The 13,862-nt window shown below is 49.1% G+C and overlaps 1 protein-coding gene across 1 annotated transcript in view; it reads right to left on the bottom strand.

Moving 5' to 3' along the window:
* Positions 1–1,399, bottom strand: part of STUM (stum, mechanosensory transduction mediator homolog) — a 68,455-nt gene extending 67,056 nt beyond the window's left edge. The window contains exon 1 of the mRNA XM_061382405.1: positions 1,035–1,399. Coding sequence (XP_061238389.1) covers positions 1,035–1,233 — 199 coding nt within the window. The 5' untranslated portion in view covers positions 1,234–1,399. The remainder of the gene's footprint in view (positions 1–1,034) is intronic.
* Positions 1,400–13,862: the final 12,463 nt, after the last annotated feature.

The raw sequence follows: 13,862 nt of genomic DNA, 5'->3' as shown, positions 1-13,862 counted from the left end.
CCTTGCAGCGGCAAGCTTTTCTCCTGGGCACAGAGGTGCCTGCCTCTCCAGTCCCACGCGGAATTGGGGCGTGGGGTGCTCTTAACTCGGAAGAAGAGCCGGTGCCAAGTTGGCAAGTTGGGAGTGAGCGGGGAGGGGATGCAGACATATTTGGGTGTGAGGTTAGGAGAGGGAGGGTCAAGAAAACTTCGCATTTCCTCTCTTTATGCCCCCACTGGGCACTCCTATCTCTGTGATGGGCCTCTGTTTTAAAATTTGGGACACAGGTGCCATCAGGGACCGTCCAGGCCGCAAAAGTCCAACACAGAATTACACCCGGGGGCACTCCATGTTCTCAGGAACGGAAGCGATGGGGGGAGTTATGGGGTCAGCTCTGGCCAAGTGCGGTTCAAAGCCACAGGCATCTAAACTAATAAAATCGTCCCTTCTCCTCGGCGTCCTGCGGGGAGTGCTGGTGGAATCGCTGGCACGCCGGAAGGCGGTGGAGGAGACTCTGGCTAAAGAGCTCTCGCCCCCACACGCCCCTCACTGCGAGAACGCAGGCGGGGCTGCGGGGTGTCTTCTGTCCCAACTCATCTCCCTTTTTTCCCCAGCTCGACCGACTTCTCCAATGCCCAGGAGCTTGGTCACTGGCGGCCCCAACGCTGGTCTTGCTGGGGCCCCGCGCCCCTCGGAGGATGGAGCTCGTGGGAGGGCGCGCACGGCGGAGAGAAGAGGCAGGAGTAGCCGGGGCCGAGAGAGCCGCCCGTGGGGCTTGCCGGCAGACTCCAACATTCCCGTCAAACTTTCCGGCTCCTCGAGGCCGGATCACCTGGCTCCCAGGTCGGAGAAGGTGAAAGGAGTGTCAGGGAGCCCTGCGCCTCCCTCCGGGCGCCCCCTCCACGCGCTTCTGCCACCTGCCAGAGGGCGCTAGGAGCGCCGGCGCGGCGCTTGCAGCCCGTGGGCGCGGCCCGAGGGTCCCTCCCTGACCCCTCCCCTGCCGTCCTCAGCTCCCGGGGCCCGGGGCGCAAGGGGTCGCGGCCGTCGCGTCTTACCCAGTCCCGGCACGAAAGTGTTGAGGAAGAGGCAGATGACGGCCACCGGGAAGGGCATGTAGGGGATGGCGGCGCGCAGAGGGCCCTTCTTCTCGCGGACTTGCACCACCACCCCGCTGGACGAGGACGCCCCCCGCTCCGCCGCAGCCACAGCCGCCGCCGCCGCCGCCGTCTCGGCGTCCTTGTGCGAAGGCTCCATGGCCGGGCGCGCTCCCCTCCCCGGGAGCCGGGCTGCCGCGGCCGGGGCTGCCGCCCAATGCACAGGGGGCGGGTGGCGGGCGGCTTTCCGGGCACTGGGATCCGCGCCGAGCTCAGGCGGCCAGCGCGCTCCGGGTGCGGCGCGGCTCGCCCGGAACCCCGCACGCCCGCGTCCCCACGCGCCCGGCCCTCTGCCGCGCGCTCGGCTGCGCTCCCACGCCCCCGGCGGAGGGGCGGGGAGGGCGGCGTGACACCCGCTGACAGCGCTCCGACGCCCCTCCCCGCGAGGCCCCTTCCCCGCCCTCCCTTCCACTCCCCCACATCCCCCCGCCCCCCAAATACCATTAAAATCTGGGCGGAGGGAAGCAAGTAGAAGAGGACCGCGGAGGGAGCTGGCTGTCCAGATACTGGGAGGCATGGACACACCTCTCTCGCCCCAGACAGGTGAACGGGGCGGGGACCTCCGCCGAGGACACCGTGAATTGGGCGCGTGCGTTTGGCTGGCCCGGAGGGGAAAGGCTTCGAGACTGAGTCTTCTAATCTGGAGATTGTGTTTTAACGCTAGGGAGATGGAGGCAAGGAACGCGCCGCGCCTGCTGCCTCCTGTGCTTTAAATTCATTCTGATTTGAATGGATCTCAAGTCAGTGAAAAAGCGATTTTAGGATCGATCGAGCTGAAAGCAGGAGACCCAGCTATTCAAACAGGTCTCCAAGAGGCTAGTTAAAATGGAACCCTTCCTTACACACACACACACAGACAGAAAGAGAGAGAGGGAGGGAGAGACGCGAAAACTAAAAGAAATGAGCCTGTTGCTCGAAGGGGGGATGTTGGGAACTGTCCCCGAGCAGTTCTGGGGAAAACCTGGGCTTTTTGTGAGCTGGCCTGGTGGTTAAGAAGCCAACGAAGACACAGCGCCCTCTGGTGTTGACATGCAGCAGTTGGTAGAAGCGGGATTTGGCCAGCCGTGTGCAAGCGGTTAAGAGGAGGCCCCATATTTAATCAGATTTTCTGAATATCGCCGCCTTCACCTCCACACCTGGAAAAAGTGAAGGGATGCAAGCAACCGCCACTTACGTTAGGGAGGGATTCAATGCATCAGAATTATCCTGATATTCAGCAAATCGTCTGAATAATTGGAAGGATGCAAATCCACTTGCTTCCCAGCAACCCTCTTTCTCCAGGAAAAATGGTGATTGAATAATCCCCAAACAGCCCAGAGACTCTGGGGAAGGATACTAAAAAACCGTGTATTATTTTGGAGGTATCTGAATTAAATTATTTTATTTTATTTTTAAAAAATATTTATTTGGCTGGGGCAGGTCTTAGTTGCAGTGGGGCGGGGTGGGGGGCGTGAGGGGTTGGGGCCGGGCGGGGAGGGCTGGTCGACTGGGAGTGGATCTTAGGTTGTGGAATATGGACTCTAGTTCTCTGACCAGGGAGGGAACTCGGGCCCCCTGCATTGGGAAGGAGGAGTGTTAGCCACTGGACCACCACCAGGGAAGTCCCTGAATAGAATAATTTTAAAAGCAGATGGTCAGCAGGGGATAGTGGTGATACTAGTGAGCACATACTAGTAACTAGTTAGGCCTGGCAATCATAAGTAAACAAAACTGAAATACTTGTTCTGTCTGACCACTAACTACCTGTATGACTCAAAAGAACTCATCAAGCTTTTTATGGGCTTGAGTTACTGTGATTCAAATCAATATTCAGTTTAATATGCATTTATCAGGGGTCTAATATGACTTGGATTCTGGAGAGAGGTAAAACCCAGACCCTGACTTCAAGGGTCTAATAGATGAACTGACAGATACTAACAACTACAAGGGCAGAATTATAGATGGTGATGAGTGCTGTAGCTGTGTTAAGCAGAAAGTGCTGAGAAAACATGGACCCATCTGTGAAACCAGCTAGAGAAGGGAGGCGTCAGAATATCTCCCAAAGAAGGTGATAGTGGATGAGACTTGCGAAATGACTACAGTTAATTGCTTGCAGGACATTTATTTTATTTTAAACAAACACATTTATCCAAGCCCTCTACCAGGCGCTGTGCACTTTACACATTTTAACTCATTTAAGCCTTACTACATTCTATCTTATTGGAGAAGGAAATGGCAACCCACTCCAGTGTTCTTGCCAGGAGAATCCCAGGGACATCGGAGCCTGGTGGGCTGCCGTCTATGGGGTCGCACAGCATTGGACACGACTGAAGCAACTTAGCAGCAGCAGCAGCAGCACACTCTATCTTGTATTATTCATTACCCCATTTTACCAGTGGGGTCATTGGTACACAGAGAGGTTAAGTAAGGATTCTCTGGACGTTTTTTCACGGAGTACCTGAATGGTTTGAGGGCCACTGAAAGGATTTCAGGGAGGGAAATGGATTTACATCTTCCGATTTTCTAGATGATGTGCTTAATATCTGGATGTCAGAAAGATATATAGATCGAGCAACAGCATGTACAAAAGCATGGAAACCTGGACTTGTAGGAACGTTCCAGAAATAGGAGTGTGTCAGGACGAGGACTGGCGTGGGCAGGGGCTGGAGATGGTGGTGGGGGATGGGCAAGAACTAAGTAATGATCTCCAACAACTTGGATTGTATGGAATCAGTGCAACATTCTAAGCAGGCATGTGGCATGACCTGAGTGTTACAGTTACTATGTAACAAACTACCCCCAGACACAGCTATTTCATTATGATGACAGATTCTTTGGGTCAGATTGGACAGAACAGAGCTGAGACAGCTCTTCATTGCTTTAAAATATGTCTAGAGCTGAGAGGACTCAAACAGTGACAGCTGGAATAGCCATGGCTAGAGGATCCACTTCCAAAAGGATCCTCAACTCTGACATCTTGACTGGGATGACTTGACAGCTGGCTCTGCTGGGGCTGTTCTGTAGAGCCCCTACACAGGGCCTTTCTACATGACTTGGACTTTTCACAATGTGGAGCCTGGTTTCTGAGAGGAAACTTCCCCAGAAAGGGCATGGCAGGACCAGTGCCCTAACATCAGAAATCACGCAGCATCAGTTCTATGGGCTGTATTCATCAAAGCTGTCACAAACCTGCTTAGATTCAAATGGAGGACACCCCACCTCTCAATGGAGTAACGTCAAGAATTTGAGCCCTGATTTGAAAGCCACTCTAATGAGATATGCTGACGAAGGTCTGTATAGTCAAAGCTATGGTTTTTCCAGTAGTCATGTATGGATGTGAGTTGGATGATAAAGAAGGCTGAGTGCCAAAGAATTTATGCTTTAGAACTATGGTGCTGGAGAAGACTCTTGAGAGTCCCTTGTACACTGCAAGGAGATCCAACCAGTCAATCCTAAAGGAAATCAATATTCATTAGAAGGACTGTTGCTGAAACTGAAGCTCCAGTACTTTGGCCACCTGGTACAAAGAGCTGACTCATTGGAAAAAACTCTGATGCTGGGGAAGATTGAGGGTAGAAGGAGAAGGGAGCAGCAGAGGGTAAAATGGTTAAATAGCATCACTGACTCAATGGAGATGTGTTTGAACAAACTCCAGGAGACAGTGAAGGATAGGAAACCCTGGCCTGCTGCAGACCAAAGAGTCAGACATGAATTAGCGACTTAAACAAGAGCAACCAATGAGATATGGTTTGGTGGAAGGACTGCTCAGTCAGCTGTGTGGAGGTTGGATTCTAGGGGATTGTGGACAAAAAAAAAAAAAATGTTGCCTGCCTTTTCAGTCAACAACAAACGCTGATCTCCATCAAGTGGGCAGCTACTGCAGCGACCTGATGGTGTGCCCTGAGGATTCAGGATCAAGAAAAAGTGAGATACTGGCCCTGGATAGTTAAGATGCTTAACAAGGGAGTAATTTCAATGAACCCAGACTCTTGCATCTTCCATATATAGATAAGCACTAAAATTATTAACTCTAGATCCCTTTTGTGTGTGTGTGTGATTTGCCATAATCTTTTGATGTTCAACTACATTTGTTTATTTAGCAAAAAATCCTATATATCCTTGCTCCTCCCTTACCTCTTCGGAACAGTTTTTCAGAGTTATCTGAGAGGTTATTTCCCAGGTTTTAGTTCTCAGTAAAGTCCCCTAATACAACATAACTCTCAACTTTCAGGTTGTGCCATTTTTGGGGGTTTTTTTGTTGTTGTTGTTGTTGTTTGGTTGGTTGAGGTTCTTTTTTTTTTTTTTTTCATTTGACGATGTAAAATTAGATCTCAATGAGAGGGGAACCTCTTCCCGACCTTTCCCCTATGGTGAATAGGGCAGGAATAGTTTTTATTAATAGACCAAAAGGAAAAGTTGAGTTTGAGGGACTGAGGGCGGCCAAGGGGTGGTGGGCACTTGCTGATTAAATAACCAGCTGTCTTGACTGTCAGTCAACATGAGGCTCAGTAAAGCAGTTTGGGTTGCAGCTTTGGGAGCCATCAGCGTATGAATAACAGTTAAAGCCCTGTGGAGTAAAACAGACGTGAAGTAAGAAGAGTGGAGGACCTAGGAGAGCCATCAGAAGTTACTGAAATTAAGCAGAAAGGAAGGAGGAAGGAGAAGGTTTTTAAAGAAGAAACACTAGGAATGTTTCATGGAAGCCAAAAAGGAAGATTTTTAAGGAGGAGTGGTCAGCAGTGTCAAATGCCATGGAAGGACCAAGGAAGACCTCAAAATTACCTATGGGGTTTGGCAGTTAGGAGGTTCAGCTCCCTGGAATCCCAACTCTAACATCTCACCCACTGTGTCTGTTTTTAAGGAATTTGTCCATTTCATTTAAACTGTTGAATTTGCTAGGATAAAATTATTCATAATATTCTTTTATTGTCTTTTTAATGTCTGTGAAATCTGTGATGATGTCTCCTCTTTCAGTCCTGATATTTGTGCTTTCTCTTTTTTCTTAATCCTTCTTGCAAGGGATTTTTCTGTTTGACATTGTGACCACAACTTGTATTTGAAGCAGAGTTTAAGATCTAAGTTATTTCACGTAGGAAGAGGTCTCCAAAAAGGTTAAAACCTTAAAAAATTATCTCCCCCCAAAATCAGACACAAATATAACAACAGAAAAAAATCAGTTGATTGCATCAGCCAAATATATCTGGGCCAGGCATTGGGTCATCAAGATAAAATCTGTTGTTTGGCCTTGTTCTGTCATCAGCTGAATAAAGTACTTCAGCTTTGGACCTCTTTTTAGCCAAAAACTTTTTTTTTTTTTTGCTTAAGTCAGCTTCCAAACTGTACAAGGAGTTCATATATCAACCAGGATGGCTCCTTTTGGCAAAGATTATATTGTAGCTTTGGCAGTAGAAAGACAGACCTTATTTGGAGCTCTGTGTCTGAATGATTTCTTAACCTCTCTGAGCCTCAGTCTCCACAATTGTAAATAATACTTATCTCATTGGTGTACATGTCAGGATTAAGGGAGAAAATATGTGCAAGCTACTCAATAAATGGCCACTGAGTCAGAAGCCTTTCATTCCCAGGAATACCTTGGTGGCTCAACAGTAAAGAATCTGCCTGCCAAGCTGACAAGGGTTCAATCCCTGGGTTGGGAAGATCCCCTGGAAAAGGAAAGGGCAACTCATTCCAGTATTCTTGCCTGGGAAATCCCATCGACACAGGAGCCTGTCAGGCAACAGCCCATGGGGTCACAAAGAGTCAGACACACCTTAGCCACTAAACAGCAAAAATAGAAAATCCTAACTCAAATTTAGCTTACAGGGAAGACAAGGTGTTTATGGGTATGGTGGCTTTTTGATATATGAATTTGGCAAAGCTGAATTTCAGCTTCCAGAACTCCCTTTCTAATTTGTTTCCATTTCGAGTGGATTAAAGGTGATGAACTCTCTCAAGAACTGAAGGACAGAAGCAGTCAGTGGCTACTTCATACCATACACGTGCCTTCTCTGAGGTATTTCATCAAATGTTAATCTAGGTGTTGTGATAAAGGAATTCTGCATATGTGATTAAAGTCCCTAATCAGCCAACCTTAAGTTAATCTATGAGAGAGTGTCCTGGCTGGGCCTGACTTCATCAATTACAAGTGCTTTAAGGCCTCATCTGAGGGAGAAACTCACAGTGACTGTTAGGGCAGCAATTGCTCTCCCTTCCTTCTAGATCTTCCTCTGTGACTGAAACCTGTGAACATCAAGGTTCAGCTCTTCCTTGTGATCTTCTCTCCCTGTCTGCCTGGACTTTAGATTTGCTTGTGTGTGCTCAGTCATGTCCCACTCTTTGCAACTGTATGGACTGTAGCCTGCCAGTCTCCTCTACCCATGGGATTTCCCAGGCAAAAATACTGGAGTGGGTTGCCATTTCTTCCTCGAGGGGATCTTCCCAACCCAGGGGTTGAACCTGCATCTACCAGATTTGCTTAGACAGTCCCTATAGCTGTGCAAGCCAATCCCTTGTAATAAATCCATATTTACATCCTTTATCTATCAATCATCTATGATTCTGCTGGTTCTACTTCTCTGGTTGAACCCCAACTGATAAAATGGGATTGCAAGTCTGGGAAGTCCAGAGAAGGACTCAAACTATAACAATGAGTCATCTAATCAATTTCCCACCCCCCTCCATCTCTCAGCTCTGCTTCCCTCCGTGTGAGGGGGCTTCATTCTGTAGGCTGGTGCTTCCCATGTGGTGAGGAAGATGGCCTCTGAACGCTTTAGAGTCACATCTTCCCAATCAAGCCAAGCAGAAAGACACTTCTTTCTTTTCCACAGAAGGGGTTCTGATTGGCCCACCTCTTGGATTAGTCACTGTTGCCAGGATACTGTGTTAAATTTGACCAGGCTTGTGAGAGGTAGGATTCTCTCAGCAAGCCTTAAAGAGTGGGTAGAAGCACCTCCCCCTAAAAGAGGTGCTACTGTAACCAGAACAGGTGTCTGGGGATGCCTATTAGACAAACATAGCTGTAGTGACCACAGCCCACCACAAAGATGGTTAGTGGAATTCTTGGTGATGAGCCTTCTAAATCACTGATCTTTATCTACATGAGTCATGTGTTTGAACTTCCATCCACAAGCTGACTTCCACTGACACTTCTTGTTGCTTTTCCCAGGCACAATACACTCCTGTGACGTGTGGTCTTAAAGACAGAGCCCAGCCTGGCGTCTACTCATAACTGTACTTCTACCCAACCATGTGCTCTCGATCAGAGCAGGTCATCTCTCTGTGCCTCCATTTACCCATTTATTGAATAGGAATGTTCATGCCCACCTTTCTCACTCTAAAAGACCAGGCATGGAACAGCAGTAGTATTTCAAGTCTTGGGATCAGGTGGATCACTTCCCTGCTTCCTCTGTAGATGGAACTTCTCATCCTCCTTCCTACAGTGACATTTGCCCTCCCTACTCCTCCCCTGAAGCCATAATGGTATAATGTTTGCAAAGGAACATAATGAGAGAAAAGGAATGTTTGTAATGCCAAGGTCAAACAGAGAAGTGGGGGCATGGGCTTCCCCACTCTCCCATCTTCCCATGCTGGAAGCAGTATTCTCTGCTGGAATCCAGTGAGGGTTCTTGTTCTAGTGGAGGGGTCCACCCCATCATGGGTATTCTTTTTATTTAAAAGGGTAACAGTAGAAACTTTGACCATGGAGGGATAACCAGACCAGGCTGTCTAGATTTGGAGACTGTTTACAAAATTTGGAAACCTAGTGCTCTTAGGAAGTCACCCTCTCACAGGGAAGGGTAAAGCATGGCAGAAGCTACTTATCCCCCAGGTGGGAAGGTGAGCTTGGGTACAGCATCTCCAAGTGGGGAAAGAAGGACCTGGAACTCAGAATTACTGTTAAACAATCTTGCTCCTTACCCTACACAGTCTTTAAGGATCAAGGGAAGAATTATTATCATAATTGAATTTAGAGTCTTGATGATCTGAAAAAAAAAAAAAACATGTTAAGATGAACTCAGTCAAGACCTGGGGAGGGAACAGATTGCTATCTCTCTTTAAAACAAAAAAAATTTGGCCACAACACACAGCATGTGGGATCTTAGTTCCCCCACCAGGGATCAAACCCACACTCTCTGCATTGGAAGCGTGGAGTTTCAACTACTGGGCCACCAAGGAGGTCCTAAGGAGACTGCTATATCTCTTTAAGAGTCCTCAGCAGACACTTGTAGCCAGAGCTTTACCTTGGCAAGTCCTATTTCTTGTGCAAACACTTTTACAGTTTTCTAAAGTTGGTCAGGCTGTGCTGCAGGCCAGGTTACTAAGAAAAATGCAGAATGCTGTTAAGAGAGAGACCAGAAGAGCTAGCAAAGGCCTTCCTGATCTAAAAGTAGGCAGATCTACACCCTCTTAATAACCAAGCACTCCTAGACTCCTGCACGCTGAAAAATGGGCCAAATTCTGAACCACAAGAGTAAGAGAGAACCCTACCCCAGGGACCTCTTCTGTACATGGGGAAGTAGTTGTAAAGGTAAAAAGGTTTCTCCAGAGAGGACTGAGCAACCTGGAGCCCACCTCAGACACGAAACAGCTAACATCCTGCCCAAATAGGAGCTATAGCTACCTGTGGCTACTTAAAGCTCTTTACAATTCAGCAAAACTTAAACTTCAGTTTCTCAGCTGCACTAGTCTCATTTTGGGTACTCAATGCCACCTGGATGATGTGGCTAGAGAACATTTTCCTCATCCCAGAAAGTTTGGACAGCACTGAGTTAGAATAGGATTGAGCTGAATGTTTAAAAGATGGAACACCCAGTGGTATAACCAAGATACTAGTTTCAGTTCAGTTCAGTCGCTCAGTCGTGTCTGACTCTTTGCGACCCCATGAATCGCAGCACTCCAGGCCTCCCTGTCCATCACCAACTCCCGGAGTTCACTAACCCTAACCCTAATTTTTGACACTGTTTCCACTGTTTCCCCACCTACTTCCCTCTTTTATAAAATTCTATGTCAGTAACGTAGCTCAGTTCCCCAGAGTCATCAAGACTGATTATGCTCATGTGGTGTCCACAGAGTGAGGGACCCTGGATCCTTCCATCCTGATGCTCTGCCGCAGCAGGGTGTTTCCTGGTCCACAGGGTTGAGAACCGTGCCCCAGCAGGGGAAGAGGAATGAGGATAAGCATCCCCATCCTTTGAAAGGCATCACCTAGGCCAGCATCGATCACTTCCACTTAATCCATTGGCCCCATTTTTTCTCATGGCCTCACCTAACTACAAGGGAAGCTGGGAAATTCTATTCTGGTCAAAAATTAGAAGTTTATTCTTATGAGAGAAAGAGTGCATGGATGTTGGGGGCATGTAGCCATCTCTTCCGTGGCAGTTCTGTGAGTAACCCTGGAATCCATTTCTTCCAGTTTTCTCTCCTTCTTGTAACCTTCTCTCTGTTCTCCATCCTTCTTCTTTCCTGTTTCCTCCCTCTTCCTTCTACCCCACTCCCTGCAGCACCCCCTTCTACACAGCAGGCCCCATATGCCCCAATTTCACATACACAATCTCATTTTACCATCACAGCCACCTTGTGAGGGAGGTATTAATTGTACCTATATGACAGATGAGGACATGGTGACTCAGAAAAGTTGAATAATGAGCTGGACTGGATTGGTCCTGAAAGCTTTCTCCCCACAGTCACTAAGTTTCACCTGCTTCTTCCTCTCCCCCACCAGCCCAGGTCTCTCCTTCTCCTCAGATTCTCTTCTCTGCCTGTCTCTTCCCAGCCTAACCCATCTTCCCTCCCCTGGATTTTAGGCTGTTATTCTTTTCTGTCTCCCAGTGTAACAGGCTGGCTTCACTCAGCTCCTAATAAATCTGTGAAGTTGTAATCAATCTGTATATCAGCTCTCCTGAGGAAACCTGGTGGGGATTAGGTTTGCGTTTCTCTGTAATTATAGCTGAAGACCTAGGCAATGAATCAAACTGACTGACAGAAAGAATGGGGTTACCTCAAAACACCTTGCGTCTCCTCTCCTGTGGTCTGTCCAGCCAGGCCCCAACCACAGATGACCTGCCTCGCTGCTGCGCCCCTCCCCCCCATCCCCAAGGCTGAGGGTGTGAGGGCCAAACCAGACCTCTGACCTTGGGCTGGAGGTCAAGATCCTGAAGGTCACAGAAAAAGCAGGTCTGCAAGATGTGCAAGAATCTTCCAGAGCGCTCATCTAACTACGCATCCTCTCTCCTCCTGTGGGTCTGGGTAATTTCTCCCTCCTTTAGTTTCCTGGGGTTTCTCTCCCTCCACTTGGGTAAGGTGGGAGAGAGGGGGTCTTTTTGAGGAGTGTCAGTCCCCTAACTAGTCTGGAAACTCTACACTTGATTTTGGCTATTTTTGGCAGAATCAGAAGGAGATGGTAGGCAGCAGTGCGCGTGACAGTGGAGACCAAAGATGGGGGAGGGGTGCTAGGCTGCCAGGTGGTGGAGATGCCTTGGAGACTGACAATCCATCTGCCTCTCCTTTCTTTCCAGGGGCCCAAGCGGGGTTGGCACAAGAGGACTTGGTCCAGGCAGGGATGCTGGCCTTTCTTCCCACGTCCTGTGAGGTTCCTCACCATCAAGCTTAGACTTCGGTAGCCTTCACCTCCCCCACCCCACCCGCAACTCCTCTTCCTTGCAATACCCTCCCACACCCATATACAGAGGCTGGTGCATCCTGGGTGTTCAATCAATGCGAATTGAATCGCCTACTCATTCAGGCGCTGATCAACTCATATATCCACATGCAGTTTTTATTATTCAGCTGTCCCAGACATTCCCCAATTCACTGATGTCTTTTCGGAAGCAGTGGGAGTCCTAGGACTGATGACTTGCTAAAGGATGAGAAACCAGGAGGAATCAAAAGAGAAAAAGGGAAGAAGAGAGAGGAGGGTTTGGAGAGGAAAGGTGAGACAGAGATGGAGAGATCTTGCCTTTCACCTAAAAGGTGAGCTGAGCCAGGGCAAAGGGTGAATTGTGTGCCCTTATACTCACAACTAAGAGAGTAACAGACTAGGAAACAAAACAGAGGAACACAACCCCAAAGTCCAGCCAACCTACCAGTCAGGCACTATCAGCCCTGGACACCCTCAAACCACGCACACGCAATACCAGGTAAAGACCCTGTGTCTTCTACCGAGCTGCGTCCATGCCCGTCAACTGAATTCCCTCAGCCCTAAACCTGGGAGGACGAGCCCAGCAGCCCCTCACCAGCAGCCCAGCTGGCCGGCTCCCGCTCCCCACTCCCCACTTTTCCCTTTCGAGGGGCCCTTCCCCGGGCCCAGGCTGCTTTGCACAGTTGCCTGGTCTCACGCTTCCTGTAATGACACATGGGGACAAGAAGCTCTGTTGTTCTGGCAGGCACCACAGGCTGGTCTCCCTCTGCACTTAGTTCCTGGGCGTAGGTTGCCTTGTTTCTCCCTAAACCACCCAGCACTTACGGCAGTGCTGCCTTCATGCTACAAAGAGTAGCCCCAGGAGGCCCTCAGGCCTGGGCCCTATTCCCCACCCCCACTCTCCCAGGGTCCCGGGGGAGCCTTGGAGAGCCCCAGGGGAGGCTCACACACACACCAGATACCAGGAAGGGACATGCTAGAGTCCCTGAGAGGCACTGTCGCATGGGGTCTGGAGTTGGACATTCCAGGGAAGGACAACCCTACCTCTGTCACCTACCAACTGTGCAACTCACAGCAAGAGACAGACTCTCAGAGACTCTGTTTCCACAGCTGTAAAACAGAGCCAGTAATAGTATTCACCTCATAAGGTTGCCCCGAGGGCTGCAGAAAGAAGGCTTAGCACAACGCCTGCACATAGCAAGTGCTCGATAAATTGTATTTATTACTATTATCATTACTGACACTTTCCAGAAGGGACAGATACCAGTTAGTGCTAGTCATCCTATTTCCAAAATACAAGCTCACAAGTCCAGGTGATTTATCATGCCCATTGTCCTCTCGAGAGGTGGGAGGAGGGAGACATGACCCTAGAACCCTATAAGAGATGACCCTATAAAGTAGCAAAGTAGGTGGTGATCTAAGCGAGTAATTAAGAGTGACCTTCCTGGCATCTCAATAAACCATCTTTATCACTCACTAGTCATGGGTCCCTAAAATGTCCATCACAGTTCACTTCTTAGGGATCTTTGTCCAGATCCCCAGACAAAGAAAAGGCCTTGAGTCATCTTTGGGGGACTTTCATCTTTGATCTGATCACTGATGCCTGGTCAGGTAGCAGGGAGAAAAATTGTGCTGGACTAAGATGAGGGCTGAGTCTTTGATTACCAGCTGAGAAGAGCAGGTCTGGAGTTGGGCATGGTGGGGTGGGTGTGGGGGTAGGGTTGGGGGTGGGGAGAGTATGGATCCCAGCAAGCTAAGTCATGGAGCCTGGAGTTTCCAAAAGAGGGTGTAGGGGACACACTCCAGGGTGGCCTCCATGATTCCCGCCCCCTGCTGTTGATGCTGCTCTTTGAGCCTGGATGAGAACTGTGAGTTATTCTAGCTCAAGGTGAAGGGATTTTGTAGATGGAACTAAGGTCCCAAATCAGTTGATTTTGAATAAAAGGAAGATTGTCCTGGGTGAACCTAACTTAATCAGGTGGAAACCCTTAAAGGGGGACTGGGCCCTGCCCGAGCGAGGTGAGAGCTCTCCCTATAGCCTGGGGAGGTGAAGTCAGTGACCAAGTTGACAAGGCCACCGTGGCAGGAGCTGACCTTCTAGGGCCTGCAGGCTG

Source organism: Bos javanicus, chromosome 16 (genome assembly GCF_032452875.1).
Source record: "Bos javanicus breed banteng chromosome 16, ARS-OSU_banteng_1.0, whole genome shotgun sequence".
NCBI lineage: Eukaryota > Metazoa > Chordata > Mammalia > Artiodactyla > Bovidae > Bos > Bos javanicus.
The sequence above is the reverse complement of the archived record's forward strand: the minus strand, read 5'-3'. Positions and strand labels throughout refer to the sequence as shown.